At 40.7% G+C, this 22,334-nt stretch overlaps 1 protein-coding gene across 1 annotated transcript in view; it reads left to right on the top strand.

Annotated features, from left to right (window-relative positions):
- Positions 1-22,334, top strand: part of LOC131227496 (ultraviolet-B receptor UVR8) — a 73,455-nt gene that overhangs the window by 11,572 nt on the left and 39,549 nt on the right. Inside the window, exons 6-7 of the mRNA XM_058223282.1 lie at positions 3,389-3,474; positions 3,575-3,776. Of these exons, the coding sequence (XP_058079265.1) occupies positions 3,389-3,474; positions 3,575-3,776 (288 nt within the window). The remainder of the gene's footprint in view (positions 1-3,388; positions 3,475-3,574; positions 3,777-22,334) is intronic.

Genomic DNA, 22,334 nt, shown 5'->3' with positions numbered 1-22,334 from the left:
GAGTTTTGTAGTCAATTCCAGGTTGTCAGGTTCATAAATTCATCAGACAGCCCGATACAACTTCTCGCCAAAGAGTGGACCGTTACACTCTCAAACTTGCCCCTATACTTTATGTCTCTCTTCAAATGCCCAACTTCGGTCTTGCCCAAGCTTGAAAAACTAAGACGAGATTTTCTTTGGAATGGGAGGGAAGAGAAAAGGAAATTCCATCTTGTTCGGTGGCCATAGGTTTGCAAGCAATTTCATAAAGGTGGAGCAGGGATTAAGGATCTCAAGACCATGAACATGGCGCTTCTTGGGAAGTGGATATGGAGGCTTGGGACGGAAGACAATTATCTTTGGAACAAAATCATCAAAGGAAAATACGGCACTTCTCTTGGAGGATGGTGGTCCAAAGACTCATCTCTTTATCGGGCCTCTGCTATTTGGAAGGGAATCATTTCATTGAAAAAGGAAGTTCTCAATGGCATTGGTTTTGTCCTAGGCAATGGTGCCAAAATCCGGTTTTGGGAGGATGTTTGGGTGGGCGACGTCCCTTTGAAAGATGCTTTCCCAACTATTTTTCAGCCTCGTCCCTGACCCTTCTATTTATGTTGCAAGTTGTCTCAAGCCCTCGGCTAGCAATTTAGAGTGGAACGTTGCCTGTAGAAGAAACCTTCAAGATTGGGAAATTGAAGAGTACGTGAGGCTTCTCCAACACATCTATAGTAGCGTGCCTGACCTCCTTGCTCAAGATAAAGTTTTATGGAAGCTTGACAAGTCTAGCAAATTCACAGTTAAATCCTTTTATTCTCTCCTCGACCGTGACTCATCTTCAAATGATGCCTCCCCTCCCTTTCATTTTTGGAAGTATTCTGTCCCTCCAAAATTCTCCTCTTTTGGTTGGTTGGTTGCTAGTAAGAAAACCTTACGGTTGATAATCTGCGGAAAAGGGGAATGCCTTTAGTCAATGTGTGCCTCTGTTGTATGGAAAATGAAGAATCCATTGATCACCTCCTTCTTTTGTTGCCCTTCATTTCTCGAATTTGGGCTGAATTTCTACTCTGTTTCAATATTCAATGGTGCTTTTCAAATTCGGTGTCTCTCCTCATCAAGGCTTGGCATGGGGTGAATCTGGGCAAGCACAAGACGCGCTTGTGGAGAATGGCTTTAATCGCCATTTGGTGGGCTGTGTGGGAAGAAAGAAATGGTAGATGCTTCAGGGATTCCTCTAATTCTGTTTTGGTCATTGCTAGTAGGGCCAAGGCTTTTGCTAATAGAATGGGCGGTGTATGTTGTGGGCCTAAAAGATTGTGATTTTCTATTTCTTGGTGTCTAGCTGAGATTGCTTTCTCGGCGTTCTCTTCTAGCTCCCTCTTTGTATCTCTTTTCCTTTATATATATATATATATATTTTGTGACTTTTCAAAAAAAAGAATTTACTCTCCTTTGATTCTTGTTTGGTCTATAATTTTGATTGATCCGGCCCTAGCATGTGTAGGCCTGGATCCGCATAAGATTCCCCTTGATTGAGTGTTTGAACTTTTGTGTGGGATGTGGAATTTTGTGTAATTATTTCTGAACTAGTGTGATCTAAAGCCTGATAATCTTGTACATCATACTTGAATTTCATGTCCTGCATCACATGAGCTAATCTAGCACATGCTAGTGACAACCTAAAATCTTTTCAAGAAAAGTTTGTCTTGCCAAACAACAAACTTGAAAATAGATTCTAAATTTCTATGAAAATCTTGTTAAAAAATAAAGAAGGAAAACAATATGTCCTTTCCCACAGTTTATTGGAAGTAAGGTTTCCCAAGAAACACTATTTCCTTTTCATGAATTCAAATAGGCCCTTAAGGAATTTGCACAGCATTCTCATGTAGAAATATAGGGTAAGTTGGAAAGGAGCTCATTGTAAAGGTTTTTTTTTTTTTTTTTGTCTTCCTGCAGCGTGGTTTGCTAAATAAAGTCTTTCTTTCTGATAACAGAAGAAGAGGAAATGAAAAGCTTCAAATGCCTACAAAAAATGCTATGCTTTTGAGAGATAAACCGACAACAGGAGTTGTCTCTATGCACAAACAGCCTGCTAGCCGAAACTAGTAACTATGCACACATCCATGCTCATATCATGGAGAAGCAAGCCACACATGCTCACGGGATCAACACATGCTAAAGGCAACTAATGCTATAGAAACTCAAAATAATCATTTGAATAATTCATCAAGCCATCTTCCATTGTTCATATGTATGTCTTTCCTTCACTATCTTTACATAAAATCCCTAAATAAATGCAAACAAAACCTAGTAGTACGGTGGAGATATGGGGAGCAAGATGCATATGGGGGGGGGGGGGGGGGTGGGGGGGGGTCAATGATTTAATACTAGCATATTTTTATGGTGGATTCTAGTTTGTCGCTGGTCATGGTGACAAAATTCACTTTTGGAAGGATTGGGTGGCTCGAGGATGTTTCATTGGCTGCTTCATTCCCATCCCTTTGCCTTGTCTATTCATCCAGATGAGTTGGTTGGGGATTGTCATGAGTTCATTGGGGGACTTTAGTATGGAAGACGACTTTTTGAACAAATCTCAATGATGAAGAATCGATCTCTTTTCACTCTCTTTTGGGCAAACTTCACAAGGCTAGCATCGATTCCACAGTCAGGAATAGGAAGATTTTGTAGTCGATGGCTGATGGGATTTTCACCTCCAAATTCTTGTTAAAGGCAATTTTCCAAATGTCAATCATCCTTTTCATTGTGCCAAGATTTGGAGGACTCCAATGCTGCCCAGGGTTCAAGGATACGCATGGTTGCTCTGCCAAAGAAATTCTCTAGATTGACGACTTCAAGGAGAGGAAATTTATGATTCTGAATATGCACCTGGTAATGCAGGAATAGGTCCATCTCCCAAGTGATTTCTGGTTGGAATGCAGGACCCTTTCAGCCCATGGGTCAATTACATGTAATGTACTTCCACACGTGATCATGTGAGGGCTTTGGAGAGAGGAATTCTATCCTTCTCTCTCTCTCACTCTCTCTCTCTCTCTCTCTCTCTCTCTCTCTCTCTCTCCCTATAGGAAGCCTTTCGTTGGTACCTTGAAGCGTTTGATATCTTCATTGATTTTTGGGTGGGCTTTTCAACTGCCAGAATTCCAAGGGATTTTGTTGGTTTTTGGATGTTTCTGTATAGCTATCAAGGTCCCTCATTTCTTGGTGATTGGGACACACATGCACGCACTCACTCACGTGTATATATTGTATTTCTGATGGTGCTCTCGGGTTGTGGGCCTTTTGGTTTGCTTGCTGCTTGGGGTCTTTGCATCTCTGTCATCTTTCCCAGCTTTTGGCCTTTTAATAATATTTGTCATATTCCAAAGATTTTTTTTTTTTTGGTTAATTATTTCAGGTGGCTGCTGGAGGTACACACTCTGTGGTGCTCACACGTGATGGGCACGTATGGACTTGGGGCCAACCATGGCCTCCTGGGGATATGTATGTATACTGCCTCACTTACTAAGCCTTCCTTCCATTTTCCTGTCATGTTGAGCTGTGCTGGGTCTATACTTATATTTATAACATTCATTTGCCATAGCAAACAGATATCCACTCCTGTACGGGTTCAGGGTCTTGAAAAGGTGAGGCTTATTGCAGTTGGCGCTTTTCATAATTTGGCACTCCTAGAGGAAGGAATGTTATGGTCATGGGGCAATAATGAATATGGACAACTGGGGACTGGGGATACTCAACCGAGATCACTACCTATTCCTGTTCAAGGACTGTCAGGTCTTACCTTGGTTTGTATTCTTACCTGTTCTCTGTTTAAATTTCTACTGGCAAGTACTGATTAATGTTGAAGCTAACTTGTTTCTAGGTGGGAACTTCATTCACATTTTTTAACTGCCAAACTGCTACTGGATTAGTCAGATGCACTCTTTCTAGTTCCGAGTCATTTGTGTGATAATTGAATTATTCTCTAATTAGCAACATGAAAGTAAACTAAAAGACGATCAGTTGAAAAGAAAAACAAAACTAGAAGACTGTTTGATAAATGGGGGCAAAGGAAACAGTTGTTATCAGTCCCCTGGGAGATTGAAAACTACCTGACAACATGGGTAGGCCTTGTGAAACACTCAAAACCACTAGAGTCATTCCAGTGGTTCCATAATCTTTCTTATTAAGTAAATTTGCCACTCTATAGAATATAGGCAGAGCCAGAAGCTGCAAAATTTTGATGAAAACTGCATTCTTACTGGGAGCCTTCTCATTCAGCCTGGTATGGTGAAATGTATCCGTGTGTGAGATAATGTCACCATTTACTTCTGAGTAATTTTTTGGAATTTCATAGGACTGAATGTTTAAATATGATGTTGATGCATGATATAAAACTTGACATACATACAAAAGGATGATATACATCCTGATATTCCTTGGGCGTTAGAAATAAAATTCTGTACTTCCTACACTAGATGCTAATTATGAGAAATGGATGTGAAATATTGAAATGTAACAGATGCCTGTACCTTCAGCTTTTCTTTTTACCTCTTTTCTGGGTTCAAAAAGACAATGGAGTGTGAACGGGCATGTAGGGACGAATACCGACATGCGTATATCCATGAGTTTGAGGAAAGAAATGAGTTAAGAGATGGCATTCTTGAGCTTGCAACAGCATTTGACTCAGCAATTGTGAATGCGTATTTTATAAACAGAGAAGTGTGTGTGGTGACTTTAAGAGTGGGCCATTCTTATACTATTGATTGCTTTTCTATTTGGAAGGAAGGAACGTTCACCAAAGACTGTAAAAGTCATACAAGGGAAGCCTCTAACTACACAACATCAACTAGTAGTCTTCAATGTGTGTATTAAGGGCTAGAAATGAGGTGGAAAGTGGAATATTGAAGCAAAGGCTGAGGGAATGTGGATAGAGATGATTGACTGTATGAAAGAGTGATGCAAGATGTGCTTAGGGAATCTAATAGCAAAAAAAAAAAAACTTGGGAGTTCGGGGATGGGTGCAAAAGGTAATCAACCAAAAAGTGATCCAATTAAAAAGAGTGGCAAAGATGAGAAATTTGGAATCTTGAAATATATAAAAATGATAAAAAGGAAGCAAAAAAAGCAACAAGGGCCAAGTATAAAGAAGATGATGAATTGTACAATTGGTTAAATGCTTAATGCGAGAGAGATACTTACAAGCTAACAAAATCAAGGTCGAGGAGAAGTCGAGGCATAAACTACATTAGAGGCATTAAGCACGTGGATCAAAGGTTCTTGTTGAATGATAATTAGAACCGTGTGTAAACACCCCACCCCAGGTTGATAAGCTGATTGAGTTTGAACTGATGCATGGACAACTGAACCCCAATCTTAGACCCTAACCTACGAAGCCTAACTGTAGGAACCCTATGTTTCGATAAGAACGAATGTATTGCGATTGGAATATTTATGTTCAATAATAACAAAGGAAAGATAGAAGAACATTCATCATCATTAATTTTATTAATTCTGAATTCGTATTACATCCCCGTGTTTCCCCTGATTCCAGAACAAAGTACATTGAATTAATATAATGAAAGAAAGGAAAGTAGTTTTGTAGTGATTCCAGCAGCATTTCGGTGCTTAGAACGTCCGTCGCAATGACAGAGGAGTTGTGTGGGTTCGAGCCCCCCTTGTTCAGTGCCAATGTTCGAAAGATATGTGCATAAGAGAACAAGTTGCGGACGAATCTGAAGAATCACACAACAAATAGGTTTTCAGAACCCTATTGTGCGACCACCATGGCATTATTGCGTGGTCGCGCAAATGGAGCCTGTTGCGCGGGCACACAACAGGCTAGAATCCCCTGTAGCTTGCGTCTTCCACCTTCCTATCTCCCAAGCTACTCTTCGCGGGATACCTGGTAGCTGCCACTCTTGATTCCAAGAGCTCTCGAACGCTTTCTCGAACTTCTCCAATGATGCAAATGAGGGAGGGGGTATTTATAGACCTTTGCACGTGTGACCCCCCGAATCTGCATAACAGAACACCATTGCGCAGACACGCAATGCACCCCTGTTGTGCGGGAGCGCAACAAGCCTTCTGGTGCGCAACAGGCCTTCTGGCTGATCTGGAACATTTGCCCCCAAAACCAGCATCCTGACAGCTTTTTTCGTGTTGCACGGGCGCGCAATAAGGCAATTTCTTGTCATTTATCTCAATTTTTGTGCTCCAACAGATGCCCCCTCGATCCTCCTTTTTTTTTTTTTTTGAAAAGTGACAATATATTATATATAAAACGATGGGGATACAAAGCAAAGAAACAAAAGAGAGGGGGGGGGGGGGACACAGGCCGCTGAGCTAGCGAGCCATGCCACCTAAGAACACGGGGAAAACAATCAAATACAGCAGCTGCTAGGCAGCACTACGAAGGCGCATTCAACGACAAGGAAATGAACCCTCTTGATCAGATGGCCCACTACATGGGATTCCCCTTTGAAGCACCTCCCATTCCTTTCTTCCCAAACCGTCCACCACACAGCCACTAAAGCCATTCTCCAAAGGATGTTACCTTGCTTTCCAAAATCTGTTCCTTGCCAAGAAGAAAGCAGAGTTTCCGTAGAGAAAGGATGGACCCATGATGCATTGAACCAAGAGAAGACAGCAGGCCAAATCTGCTGGGTGAGCGGACAGTGAATGAAGAGGTGATTGATTGATTCCGCGTCTTCCATACAGCATAGACATATGTTGGGCATGCACATACCTCTTTTCCTCAGATTATCAACTGTCAACACTTTTCTGATGCTAACCAGCTAGCTGAACACCACGAACTTGAGGGGAAATCTGACCTTCCATAGATGATCCAACCTAGAGACTGAAGGAAGGACTGAATTTCTATATAAGAGGCTGTAAAGAGACTTAACTGTGAACATACCCTTCTTGTCAAGAGACCAAATAGGACTGTCATGGGCCTGCTGATCAATAGGAGGGCTGCTAATAAGGAAAAGGAGCCTCGCTAGCTGATCTATCCCACAATCGTGGAGATTTCTGCAGTAGCGAATATTCCACACTACGTTAGAGCCGGAGACCGAAGTACAATCTGCCACCGAGATGTTCCAATCAGGAGCGAGCCTAAAGATGGACTGGAAAGAATCTTTAAGGGGGGGTAATTCCGATCCAAACATGATTCCAGAACGAGATGTTCTCTCCATTGCCAACTGAGAACCGAATCCCATTTAACACCTTCATTTCAAGCACGCGCTTCCAGATTGTTGAAGCTCTATAGGCGGAAGATTTTCTAGTCCACCAACCTCCAATTGACTTACCATATTTGCATTTGACCAAATGGTTCCACAGGGAGGCAGATTCTGTCCCAAGTCTCCATGTCCATTTTCCGAGGGCCCGGTTCATTAACTTCAAATTTCTGACGCCAGTGCCGCCGTCTCTAGTATGCAAGCACATCATTCTCTAGTCCACCAAATGGAAGTTCTACTTGTCGCCCTTGCCAAACCACAGAAAGTCCCTTCTAATTCTTTCGAGCCCGTCGAGGAGTTGCGGGCATTTGAATAACGACATATTGTAGAGAGTCAAACTGGACAAAATTGCTTTAATCATTGTGAGACGGCCCCCTCGATCCTCCTTTGAGTTGCCTATGGAATCAAATGGGGGATCGATCTTTTGTTCGCATAAAAAATTCTTCTCGAACAAGGAATCAGCCGCATAGAGGAGATGGATCATGCTTGAACAGGGGACTCGACTGCACAGAGGAGAAGGATCACGCATGCCACCTGTTAAGAGTGTCTGAAGTTTTCTTCTAGAGGAACATATCGCAAAAGCAACACCAAAGCCAAATTGCGCATGTTGTCTTTTTAAATGAATTAAGGAGACCAGAAGAGCTATCTGCCAAGCGCACTTTTTCCTCTTCCCTTGATAGATGTCGAGAGAAACAAAGTTTTCTATGCCGATGGCAACAACGTCGCTTTCTCTGGACAGGACTCTATCACCATGATAGCTCTGACGAGTCTGGCTTTAAGCACCGTGATCAGGGAGTCATCTTTTAATCCAGCTCCCGCCGTGGTGATCCGGCAATCCCCGTGACAGTTCAAACAATTCCTGCTTTGAGTATTGTAGTTAGGAAATTGTCTTTTAATCCAGCTCCTATCGTGATGATCTCTACGCTGCCAAATGTCCTTTAATCAAGAACGCCCTTTCAGACATGACCCGTATATTCTAGAGCCTCAAGTAATAATGTTTCCTGCTAAGTTAACCAAGATTAGCATTTCAGGACCTCATAATTCTTTGATCCAATTCTATAAAGTATCAATGATTTTGAAATCATCGCAATGTATTGATAATTCTGAATAATCGTAATATATTGACAATTCTAAAATAATCGTAGCGTTTTGACATAATTGTAATGCATACATTGAAATAATCGTAATGCATTTTGCAATTCTCAACCAATTTCAAACATATAGGCCATGAGCAGTTTCGCTTATATTTCAGCATATAATCATAAATGATTTTCAATCTATATCAACCCATATTTCAATTGCACGATTTCCTCTAACTTGCAGTATATGATATGACAAAAATTTTAGTCATTATGATCTCGGATTGTCAACATGCTTTGCGTTGCATTCTCTACCTTGGAGTTTGGTTAGTATGATTAGCATGTTAGTATAATTAGCATGCCAGTTAATAGTTAGAGGGAACACAGTTTAGGCTCAGAAGTAATTGGAGCAAGTGGGACTTGTTGTCCAGGCTCGTAAGAGCAAACACAGTTTAAGCTCGTAAGGTGTTGGAGTGAATGGGACTTGTAGTCTAGGCTTGTAAGAGCAAACACAGTTTAAGCTCGTAAGGTATTGCAGCAAATGGGACTTGTAGTCCGGGCTCATAAGAGCAAACATGGTTTAAGCTAGTAAGGTATTGGAGCATCACAATTTATACTCATAAGTTAGAGTATCGCAGTTTATACTCATAAGTTATTGGAGTATCACAATTTATACTTGTAAGTTATTGGAGTATCACAGTTTATACTCGTAAGTTATTGAAGTATCACAATTTACACTCCTAAGTTGTTGGAGTATCTGGAGCAGGTAAGGCTTATGCAAATAGCCATTGTAACCCTCATGAGTTCGCTGAACCACTGCGGCCTGGGGAATCCACACAACGTGGTATAAGATAGGTCTTATGCGTGGTTGGCCTTCGCGGGCTTTTAGTCATTGGCTCTCATTATTGTCGTGCATGATATAAGGTGACTTCATAATACAATCAATTCAGATAACCTATGATAATATCAATATGGCGATAACTGACGATAATATCAATATGGTGATAACTGGTGATGATATCAATATGACGATAACCAACGATAATATCAATATGGCGATAACCGGCGATAATATCTGAGACTATAATGACAATAAAATTTCTCGACAACTTGTAAGAATGATTCTGCCAGCTGGCTGTTGGCCATATTAATATTCTGCCATGACAATATCTTGGTTTCGCTTCAGGTCTTGCGGTCTTGCTTTAATCGCGATTATTATCTCGTCATATTATCATTATTGCTGCTTATCTGACTATCACCTTATTGCCGATTATTGTCCCAGAAAGCCGAAGATGACCTCTCTTAGAAATGATATACTTGTATATTTGTTTCTTTATAATCATCGCCTGTTCAAGACAATATATGGAAGCTATATGACTTGTGACTTTATAGGGCTTTTTGGCGATAGTATGCTTATTGCGGTCATTCTATCATATAACTGTGCCCGTTCTGCCCACTTTTGATTGAGTGAGATTTCCCTTAATAATCTTCTCAATCAAAGCTTTTTACCTTTCGAGAGCAATATTTTTTATAAGATTACAAGCATTCCAATATCTTGCCAATTCTGATTCACGACCCGATAAGCCCTACTGGCGTAAGTCTCAATTATAATATACAAATCGTCTCATTTAGGATTGAACTTGTCCACGGTCCTGTAAGTAACCCCCAAATGGTCTTTTCAACATTGGCATTATATCACTTTTCTTGAAGGAGCTTGAAGGAGAGATTTGTTCTTCTTGCGTCATAATGGGCCTGACCGCATAGATAAATAGAGTATCACGTTTATACTCGCAAGTTATTGAAGTATATATTGTCCAAAAATCTAGAAATAATCAGCGATACTCTCATATATGCTTGGCAACAGTCCAGAAGTATAGGAGTCCGGTTATCTCACAGATAATCAATAATAGTCTGGATATAATTGGCACTCGATAATCTTACAGATAATCGGCAAGTGTCTGGAAATAATTGGAGATAATCCAGAAATATTTTGCGATAGCCTTTTCAGGGTATATGTAGTTTTGAAGGCCCTTTTTGAAGGTCACAACAATAATCCAACCACGATAATAATTCCCGCCCAAGCGTCATCATATATAATAATTCGGCCGCGACAATGATTCCGGCCCAAGCGTCGACCTAGAAAATTATTATTGACAATTATTAATTAAGAAAATCAACAATTACCTCTTCCGGGCTCAAAGGATCAAGAGTTCCATACAACTGCTTGGAGGGATATGTTTAAAGGAATATTTGGAAATCGTGTATTTCTTTGACTTCTCTATTCATATTATTGATCCTTATTAATCCTTGCTTCATCAGAGAGGGAAAGTTCATAAAGAGACATGATTGGAGATCACGTTGTTACCGGACCATCGTCTCATTATGCTATCACATAGTGATACTACCCCCATTATTGATCCTTCTTCATCCTTGCTTCATCAGAGAGGGAAAGTTCATAAAGAGACATGACTGGAGATCACGGTGCTACCAGACCATTGTCTCATTATGCTATCACATAGTGATACTGCCCCCATTATTGATCCTTCTTCATCCTTGCTTCATCAGAGAGGGAAAGTTCATAAAGAGACATGACTGTAGATCACGGTGTTACTAGACCATCATCTCATTATGCTATCACAGTGATACTACCCCCATTCTTGTGCGTAAGCATGGTGGACTGTGCCAACGCTAGAATTCTACTTCTTTTCTTGAAAGTTCTTGAGTACTTTTAACTGAAGTTGCATTAACTGCCACTTTCTTCCTTCTATTATACTTTTCCATAACGATTTCACCTTTATCGATCATCTTTTGGAGTATACCGCTAATGGCATTACAATTTTCGGTCTGATGTCCGAACGTGCGATGATAATGACAAAACCTTTCTCTTTTGTCTTCCCTGTTTCTCTAAAGCGTTTTGGCTGAGGCAACTCGATACTCCCCATAGTTAACATTTGATTCATTATACGAAGTATGTCTTCCTTTGCGAATGCATATTTCATATAGTCTTTATGTTGTCTGGACCTTCTATATGTCATCTTGATCATATAATTGTTCCTATTTTGTCCAACGCCGTATCTTCCTTTATTCTGACAATATTTCATTTTCTCTTTTCTACCAGCGGCGTTGGCTGATGTTCCATTAAAGTTTCGGTGTAGCGACTTTGTACCAGAATCGAACAACTTCTTAGCAGTTTGCTCGAGAGAATAGGCCTTTGTGATGAGGTCACGAAAAGTATGTATATCTGCACTAATCAAGCCAAACCCTACTTCTGGTTTCATAACACCCGAGCATAGTTGGACTTGCTCCGATTCTCCCGGAAGTTGCTGACACGATGCCTCTAGAGTTCTCCACCGATTGATAAATTCTTCTACTAGTTCATCTTCCCCTTAGCAGATAGAAGCCATTTCAATCAAACTGACTTCTCTATCAGTAGAGAAAAAGTTCGTCATAAAAGCATCTTGCATCAGTTCCCAAGTATGAATAGATTCCGGAGCCAAAGCTGAATACCATCTAAAGGCTTTTCCCGTCAGTGATGACCTGAATAATCGCAAGCAATATTGAGGAACTGCTGAGAAATTTCTCATCATTGTTATGAAATGCATCAGATGTTCTTTTGGCGACCTGTTTCTATCAAACTTTTGAAAATCCGGGTATTTAAAATTGATGGGGAATGGCTTCTCCTTTATTTCGCGGGGATATGGTGTTTGATATCGGAACCTTTTCTTCTGATCTCGTTCCCTTTCCAGATGAATAGTTTCAGCGACTATCTGTCGGATTTCTTCTAGTGTTATGGTTTGAGCAATAACAAGCATAGACCCTTGAAATATAACCCTTTGTGGTTGTGACCCTTGTTGTTTAGTATTGTCGACGTCAGTTACCGTCGGAAGATTAGGGGCTTCTTCAACCAAGTGCTTTTTGACAAAAATTGATCAGACTGCTTAGCGCATGCCATAAAGACTTTTACTTCTTTGTTCTTCAATTGCTCTAACCTTGAAGGATGAAGTGAATGCCTCATCATTGATGAGTTTGAAGAAGATGAACTGCTGCTCGATTCGAAGTTAGCGTGTTGTTGTCTTGAAGAACTAGTTGATTAAATCGCATCATTCTTGATGTAGGAGTTCACATTGAACTCATCGCAGGGAATGCCGTGGGCGAACGTTTGCTTGCCGCGATAGTGATGTAGGATACATATATGGATGTCATGTTTCACAGGAGATTAGTCAAAGGACAATTCAAAGCATACAGATCCTAGGACCCGTGGGTTATGGGCCAAGCCCACTAAACAATAATTTCAGCAGAATAGTTCACCAAATAGTAATTTCAGTAAGCAAAAATTCATGTCATTTCATTAGAAATCATCCCCACATGCACACAATCATATACATATTAAATCGCAGGATGTCAAGGTTGTTAGAACAACCCCTTGGCACAGAATATCAACAAAATACTCATGGGCAGATTCATACACACACAGAATTTACCATACTCATTCACCACATAAACCATGTTTAGAGGAGATGAAGATCATGTGGGATATGGGGAGGGATAAATCTGTAATTTGGGAATTGAGGGTTGTGGGAGGAAATTGGGAGAGGATCTAGGGTAGGTTTTATGTGGGAGGCAGGGACATAGGGTGTTGAGGTTTCGGGCACAATGGATTGAAGGATTTAGGCTAGATAGGATCAAAGATGTGTTTTTAAAGGAGTAGAAGGAGAAGGAAAGACCGTACCTTGCAGAAGATAAACACGTGAGTGAGTGGCACGCCCACAAAAAGATGGAATCTCACCACCTTGCTCCAAGTCTCATGGAGGGTTCTTCCAAGTCGCATGGAAGAAAGAAAGCATGGTGGGAACCGTTATGCGTTTCGGGGTCGTATCGGCCGTTACCCGATTTTGTACCCGTATCGGCCGATACGGGCCCGTTATGGGGTGTAACAGCCGTTACGGGCCCGTATCGGCCTAATAACGGTAACTTTTTTTTTTTTTTCATTTTAAGCTCTGTTTTTGCTATTTTTTTGAAACCTCTTGCTTCCAAACTGTTTCTCACTCCTTCTACTATTAATTTCGACCAACCTTGGTTAGGTATTTGAGATAAAAACACATTATATTACGGATTTTCTTGAATCAAAGCTCGGTGGGCCATTTTTCAGAAATTCGTCAAAAATAGGTATTTATATTTTTTTAATAGTTGTTTTGCTGTTTTAATCATGCCATATGATGTGTTAATCATAGTAGAACATGTTAATGTGCATTTTACAGATTTGGGGTGCCATTTAATAAATTTTTTATATTTTTTCTATTTACCCATGAATTTTGGTCCCTTTTTTTAAAATTCGAAAAATCAATTTTTAATAGTTGTTTTGCTGTTTTAATCATGCCATTTGATGTGTTAATCATAGTAGAACATGTTAATGTGCATTTTACAGATTTGGGGTGCCATTTTATATATTTTTATATTTTTTTCTATTTACGCATTTATTTTGGCCCTTTTTTTTTGAAAATTCGAAAAATCATTTTTTAATGATTCTTTTGCTGTTTTAATGATGCCATATGATGTGTTAATCATAGTAGAACATGTTAATGTGCATTTTACAGATTTGGGGTGCCATTTTATATTTTTTTCTATTTACGCATTTATTTCGGCCCTTTTTTTGAAATTCGAAAAATCATTTTTTAATGATTCTTTTGCTGTTTTAATGATGGCATATGATGTGTTAATCATAGCAGAACATGTTAATGTGCATTTTACATATTTGGGTTGCCATTTTATATTTTTTTCTATTTACGCATTTATTTCGGCCCTTTTTTTGAAAATTCGAAAAATCATTTTTTAATGATTCTTTTGTTGTTTTAATGATGCCATATGATGTGTTAATCATAGTAGAACATGTTAATGTGCATTTTACATATTTGGGGTGCCATTTTATATTTTTTTCTATTTACACATGAATTTTGGCCCTCAAAAATAATTGCAAACACCTAAATGTAAGATATTTTCATATTACATTCATTCTAATATATCTATCATTGATAGTAGATAGTTAGAAAATTAAATATATGAATTTTGGAGTCAAATTCAGGTTATCTGGTTCATAAATTCATTAGACAGTTCGATACAACTTCTCACCAAAGAGTGGACTGTTACACCACCATAAACATGTTCCAATTTATAAATGAATGCATATTTGGAATGCTTAGAATATTCTGGATTTAATCCATATTTTTTCATATTTTTTTGGGAAAAAAAATTTTGCGCCGTTATGGGCCGTTCCGCCCCCGTATCACCGTTACGCCCTCGTATCCGTATCAGTTTCGGAGGGCACCGTTACACCAACCGATACCGATACGGGACACCTTGAAAGAAGGCTTCTCTCTAGAAAACAAACATGTACTCTTCATTCACCTAGGGTTGGATGTTTTCCCCCCTTAAATAGAGTTTTTACATTTAAAAGTAAAATGACCAACATGCCCCTTTTTAAAATCTAGCAAAGTAGGGGCCCACTAAGAAATCCAAACCAACCAAAATGTGTAGAAAAGTAACAAAACATAAATGGACACTAAAAACTGAAAAAGGACTTGATCACATGGTGGGCCACCATGTGATCAGACGCGATCCAACGATTGGATCTCAACAAAAACTCTCAAAAACTATCTTGGCACTGCAAATAATGCAGCCCATATGCATCCTCCCAGTCTGGGGCCTTCACGATGCACATCCTATGCACATGGGGTCTTCAAAGTGGCCCACGGGCCAAGCCCAAGTAGTGATCACCCAAATAAAGTGTGGGTTGGGTTGGCGAGGGCCTGGGGCTCTCCTACGGCGATGCTGGTACACTCTGATGTTCGCATCAACTCTCCCCGGCTGAGAAAGTCTCGCCATTGGTGAGACAAAACTCCTGTAACGCTTTAGTAGATCGGGGTCAAGCCACTGTAGCTCTGCCTCTGTAATCCACGTGCAGTCTAATGTAGTTCGATCCTTCCACTTGACGAGAAACTTCTGGAATCCACCGTGGCGGGTAGACACTATTTGCTCATCCAGAATGTCCTCGATCTACTCTCTCATGTGTACAGATGGTATGGGGTGTGCAGGCTAAGAAGAAGGCTCAGGTATAGGCCATGGGTCAGGGGACTGATCAGTGGAAGGCTCAAGGTGTGGATCATGAGGTGGGCCTCTAAATGGCACGATATCTTCCACGTTGAATGTAGAGCTGATATTCAATGTAGGTGGAAGCTCGAGAACATACGCATTGGGACCCATACAGTTTAAAATTTTATATGGTCCTGCGCTGCGGGCATGTAATTTCTTAGTGGCACCAGGTGGTATCCGCTCTGGCCTAATATGGACCATGACCTCATCACCCACTTGAAATTCCCTGAATCGACGGTGCATGTCTGCTTGAAGTTTATAATTTATATTACTTGAATTAATCCTTTGTCTAATCTCCTTATGTAAATCATGCATGTAATGAGCAAAGTCTTCAGCAGACTCAGAAGGACGACGTGACACAGACATGGGAATCAAATCTATAGGTCTCCTAGGCTTATAACCAAGAACAATCTCAAACGGACTCTTACCCGTAGACCTATTTACTGAACTATTATATGTGAACTCTGCAGTTGGCAAGACTGCATCCCAAGTCCTAATATGATCACCAACCAGACATCTCAACAAGTCGCCTAGGCTCCTATTCACTACCTCAGTCTGGCCATCAGTCTGAGGATGGTATGCCGAAGAAAACTGCAGACGAGTTCCCATAATATGTCACAGTGTCTTCCAAAAATAGCTCACAAACTTGACATCCCGGTCAAACACTATGGTTTTTGGCAAACCATGCAATCGAACAACCTCATCAAAGAAGATCCAAGCAATGTGTTAGGCATTCGACGTCTTGGAGCACACAATGAAGTGGGCCATTTCGGAAAAACGGTCCACCACAACAAATACGGAATCGTGGTTCTTGATAGTCTTGGGAAGCCCCAACATGAAATCCATACTAAGATCGTCCCAAGGGGCATATGGCATAAACAAAGAAGTATACAATCCCGTGTTCTGTTTCTTTGGCTTTGCCAGCTGACATGTACGACATTGCCCTACAATTCTAGCCACATCTCGCTTGAGACTTGGCCAGTAAAATCGGTCCTCAACAAGGGTTATCGTTTTATCCCTTTCAAAATGACCAGCTACACCACCTGCATGTAGTTCTCATATCAGGAAATCCCGTAGGGACGTGCGAGGAATGTAGAGCCGATCTCCACAAAACAAGTAATAATCATGAATGACAAACTCACTGTCTGTCCTCGTGGGATCCTCTAGAAGTGACACATATCTCTCTCCAAAGTCCGGGCACTCAGGATATTCGTCTTTTAACTGCTCAAAACCCGTAACCTCTACTCTCAGAGAATGGAGAGTCACAACCCTACGATTAAGGGCATCCGCGGGTTTATTCTCAACTCTGGCTTTGTGCTTGAGAACAAACGAGTACTCTTAAAGAAATTCAACCCATTTGGCATGCCTAGGGTTCAACTTCTTCTGAGAGCCTAAATATCGTAAGGCCTCGTGGTCAGAGAACAAGACGAACTCATGCGGGAGTAAATAGTGGCACCAATGCATCAATGACTGCACCACCGCATAAAATTCCTTGTCATAAGTGGAGTATTTCTGTTTTGCCTCATTCAGTTTCTCACTAAAATAGGCAACTGGGTGTCCCTCCTGAATTAGTACTCCCCCTATTTCCACACCTGAGGCGTCACATGCCACTTCAAAGACTTTAGAAAAATTTGGAAGTCGCATGACAGGGGCCTCAACCATCTTGCCCTTTATGTCTTTTAAGGCCTTAGAGGCTACACTGATCCACTGGAACTCCCCTTTTTTGATACAATCGGTAATGGGAGCCATAATGAAACTAAATCCTTTAATGAACCGACGATAAAAGGTAGCTACGCCGTGGAAGCTATGCACCTCATGAATGTTCCGTGGTTCTGGTCAACTCATTAAGGCCTGAGACCTTTTCAGGATCCACACGCATACCCTCGGACAACACTATGAACCCTAAGAAGATAACTCGATCTGACATAAAAGTGCACTTCTTCAGGTTCACAAATAATTGCTCCATCCTAAGGATCTCACAGACCTGCCTCAAATGGTGGAGATGTTGTTCCTTAGTGGTACTATAAATGAGAATATCGTCAAAATAAACCACCAGGAACTTGCCCATGAAGGGCCTCAATACCTGGGTCATCACTTGCATAAAAGTACTTGGGGCATTAGTCAACCCAAAGGGCATGACTAGCCATTCGTACAACCCATCCTTCGTTTTGAAGGCTGTCTTCCATTCATCACCTGGGCGAATGCGAATTTGGTGATACCCACTCCTGAGGTCAATCTTCGAGAAAATCGTGGCATCGGCCATCATGTCGAGCATATCATCAAGCCTCGGTATAGGATACCGATACTTGACTGTGATCTTGTTAATTGTTCGGGTGTCCACGCACATGCGCCACGTGCCATCCTTCTTGTGTGTGAGGAGTGCAGGCACAACACATGGACTCAAACTCTCTCGAATGAACCCTTTTCTTAACAACGCATCGACTTACCTCTTCAACTCGGCATGCTCGGTCGGGTTCATGCGGTAGTGAGGAAGGTTCGGGAGAGTAGACCCTGGGACTAAGTCAATGACATGCTGGATGTCCCTCCTGGTGGAAGTTCATTTGGTAAGTCCTTAGGAAATACATCATTAAACTCCTCTAGAACGGGACTCACCCTAGACGGGATCTCTACCCTAACCTCTGGTGTAACCTCTCTTGCCACTAGGTCATACACCTCAAAACTCTCTGTAGCCTCTTTCTCAAATTCTTTCGCATTTATAATATGAAGAGACTTAGTTTGGTATTCCCTCACTTCTTTTCCATCACCCTTCTTGACGTCTCTCCTTTTTGCCTGGGTGTTCTTGGGAGGCAGAGGCTTTAGAATAACCTTTCTGCCTTCGTGTAAGAATGTACACGCATTTGAACTACCATATATCGTGACATCCTTATCAAAGAGCCAAGGCCGACCCAAGATTATGTGTCCCACATCAATGGGCAAAACATCATAACACAGTGTGTCTTTATAGGATCTAAACTCTAAAGGCACCAGACAACACTGGGACACTGGCATGGAAGAGTCATTAACCCAAGAGACTTTATAGGGCTGAGGGTGGGGAGTGGCCTTCAGGCCTAAATGATCCAAGGTGTTAGCGGAGACCACATTTGCACAACTTCCACTGTCGACAATGACTTTGCAACTCTTTTCCTGTAATGCCTCGTGTTTTCAGGACCCGAGTATATGACCCGTTTCCCGAAAACCCGAGTGTTAACCTTAAAGGATGGTCAAATTCGAGTACACATTTTTTTTTTCCCATTCATTCAGAGTAAGCAGATGAGTGTAGAATGGACAAATCAGCATAAAGGAAAATTTCATTTACATTTGGAATACATAAGAAGCTGCCCATAATGATTTATACAAACCAATGCCCCCATTCTTACAATTACAAATAAAATAATATTACATGTGAAATAAAGTAAATTACAACAATCTTAGGATGTGAAATCCTGTAGCAACCCTGCAAACAGCATCGACTTGCTCTACACTTGCATCAACTGTTACGGTTTGATAGCGTCAATGGCTATTGCAGTGAGGAGTACCCTTTAAGATTACGCACTCATCATTCATAATCCAATATAGATTACAAGTCATGAAATTAGATAAACTAAATAGGGCATTTCATAGTCATACTCATGTTAAGAAAGTCAAACCAATCAGCAGAATTTCATTCTAAGCAAAATCAATAGCAATCGCAATGCGAGGGAATATGTCCAGGAAATCAAATAATCAACCTTACAAGCTCCATAAAATGGTTAGAAAATCAAGCTTTAAACTTCTACTTCACCCGGAAATCAAATCGTACGTGAATACCACAAGATGGCTAGGAAATCGCTAAGTGAACACCCGCTCCACTCGGAAATCATGGTATGACTGAACACCTTAAGATGAAGAGAGCATAACATACTAACGTCTACTTCACCCGAAAATCATATCGTACGTGAACACCGCAAGATGGCTAAGAAATCGCTAAGCGAACACCCGCTCCACCCGAAAATCATGGTACGACTGAACACCGCATGATGAAGAGACAAGCCACATACAAACTCTAAACCACCCGGAAATCAAATCGTATGTGAACACCACAAGATGGCTAGGAAATCGTTAAGCGAACACCCGCTCCACCCGGAAATCATGGTACGATTGAACACCGCAAGTGAAGAGAGCACAACACACCGACGTCTACTACACCCGGAAATCATATCGTACGTGAACACCGCAAGATGGCTAGGAAATTGCTAAGCAAACACCCGCTCCACCTGGAAATCATGGTACGACTGAACACCGCAAGATGAAGAGACAAACAACACAAACTCTAGACCACCCGGAAATCATATCGTACGTGAACACCGCAAGATGGCTAGGATATCGCTAAGCGAACACCCGCTCCACCAGGAAATCATGGTACGACTGAACACCGCAAGATACTTAGTTCATGACAGGTCCCATTCTTTATATCACTCGATCACAAACGACAGACATACAGTTAATTAACAATGTAAGACTAAAGATAGCATGCTATCAAAAAATCATTTATGCATGTTATAATTAAAGAGAGATGTCTACCATCTAACACAACAAATTAGCTTATCCAGTAGTATGGTAAGTAATTCAATTAGAGGAATCATGCCATTCTCTATATCTAGATTGATGAAATTAAGTGGGAAGCTCAAAGGGTTAGTCCTTACCTTATGTTTGAACCGCCTGCACCATTGTTAAAAAGTGCGTGCTTTCTTGGAATCAATTCCTACCATCAATTGTAAAGTTGTACAAGAGATCAATGTTCTACTAAGTGTCTATGGTCAAGATTTATACGACCTAGGGTTTGGATTACTTTTAGGGTTTTAGTATAGGATTAGGACTTCATCCTAGAGTTTAGTTATAGGCTTTAGATTATAGGATTTGAATTGTTTATGTCAGGGATTAGTCTTAAATTTAGTTTCTAGGGTTTGAACTCTAGTTGGTGTATTAGTTACCATTTAACGTTAATGATATAGCTATTATTTGTGACCATGGTATTAATTAGTATTACACTTGAAATAAAATAGTACAACCTATTATTGAAGATAATATTTTCAAGTGATGGATACCATGCTAATATCACTAAAGGTAGTTTCATTCATAATAACTAATATTAGCGTAACATGTTAATCGTAATCATTATGATGATAGTTAATATTATGATCTGCTATTATGATAATGTTTAAGAGTAATGGATATAAATTTCTAATAATTGTAACTTTGTTTAATATGACTAATATTCGTGTAAGTAGTCCATTAATGACTTATCATAGTTAAGGTCTTAACCTAGGGTTCGGATTACCTAGGTTTAGGGTTTTATCCATTAATCTAAACTTAGACTTTGATTTAGAGTTTGAAATCTAACAAATATAATTAATTTATAATATCAGAATGAAGTAAAAGTAAATAATAGTTGCCTGCTAATACTAACGACACTAATCTTATAATCGATAACCTACTAATGATAGGATAAGGGTATTAGGATAAATGTTAACATCTAATATCTGTAATAACTAATACTAGCAAAATTAACCTACCAATGGTTGACCGCCTTTAATAATTGCAATAATTATAGTAACACTAATGATGAAATAAATATTAAGATCTACTATTAAGGATGATATATAAGAGAGTGAAACAAAATACTATTATTTGATAATTAAAATCTTTGTTTATAACAGCTAGTTATAGCATAAGTAGTCTACCAAGGTTCTAATTAGAATACCAATGCAATGTTTGAGAGAAAGCGCACCTATGGTTTATTCGACTTGAATCAACTCGGCTCGGCATCCGAGCTGACTTGGCTCAACTCCTCCCATCAACATTCTTCTTCTTCCAATTTCTTTTCCTTTCAAAATGAGTCATCTAGCCAGTTTGCTGGACTTAGCAAGGTCCCAAAATGGTTGGGGGTTCGGGCTAGCCCTCGACTCAGTGAGTTAACTCGGTTGGAACCAAGTTGACTCCATCTCCTCTCTTTCTTTCTTCTTTCCCTCTCATCCTCTCATACTTCCTTTTCTTCTTTCTTTTTCCTTTCTTCTCTGGTCAGCAAGAACACCAACCCAAACCGACCTCGGTCGGGTCAGTGCAGTGCGGCAGCCAGCAACTGGGTGCGGTGCAACAGCCAGCACCTACTCTCCTTCTTCTTCCTTCTCTTCATCATCTATCTCCTCTTCTCCCTCTTCGTTTTCCTTCCCTCGCTCTATTTCTTTCTTCCTTTCTTCACCTAGTCTGAACATTCCTCCTCCTACTCCTCGCTATCAGACAGTCCACAACTCCTGGACTTGGTTTGGCGCAGGTCTGTGGCTCGGGCGAGCTGCTGCTGCACATGGCAGACTCTCTCATCCATCCTCCCCTCTATTAAATAGGTCGGAAGGCATCTCGTACCTCTTCTCTTACTGATGAAAACAGATCGATGAACAGAGGTCAATAGGGGGCGCACGTTTGCTGCATTTTGATGGGGAAGACAATGGTGCTCTAATGGCGGATTACCGACCGATGGGTCTTTCTCGGCTCCACTGCTTTTGGACGGTTTGTATACGCCTATAAGAGCTCATGGAAGCTCGAGATCGAAGCTCTAGAGGTGTTTGGGTGGTGGGTTTGGAGGTTTGAGGGAAACAGCCGGATTCTCATTCCGAGCTTACTGTTAGGAATGGGGAGCCCTAGCTCGAAAACACCTCCCCTTTATGGCTTCCCTACTGCTGCTAAACCGTTGGATGGTGTTGAATGACCTGGATAAGGTTTGGTAGAAACCACGTCCTAGTATGACCGGTTTTTGCAAAACTGGCTGTGGTTTTGTTTTGCTAACGTGGAAACCCGATTTGGACGGCTGAGATCCCAACAAATAGACATATGAAATAAGAGGAGTTCTCACTCAGATCGCCGAGCT

This window comes from Magnolia sinica, chromosome 15 (genome assembly GCF_029962835.1).
Source record: "Magnolia sinica isolate HGM2019 chromosome 15, MsV1, whole genome shotgun sequence".
Lineage (NCBI taxonomy): Eukaryota > Viridiplantae > Streptophyta > Magnoliopsida > Magnoliales > Magnoliaceae > Magnolia > Magnolia sinica.
This window is presented reverse-complemented; position numbering and strand designations above follow the sequence as displayed.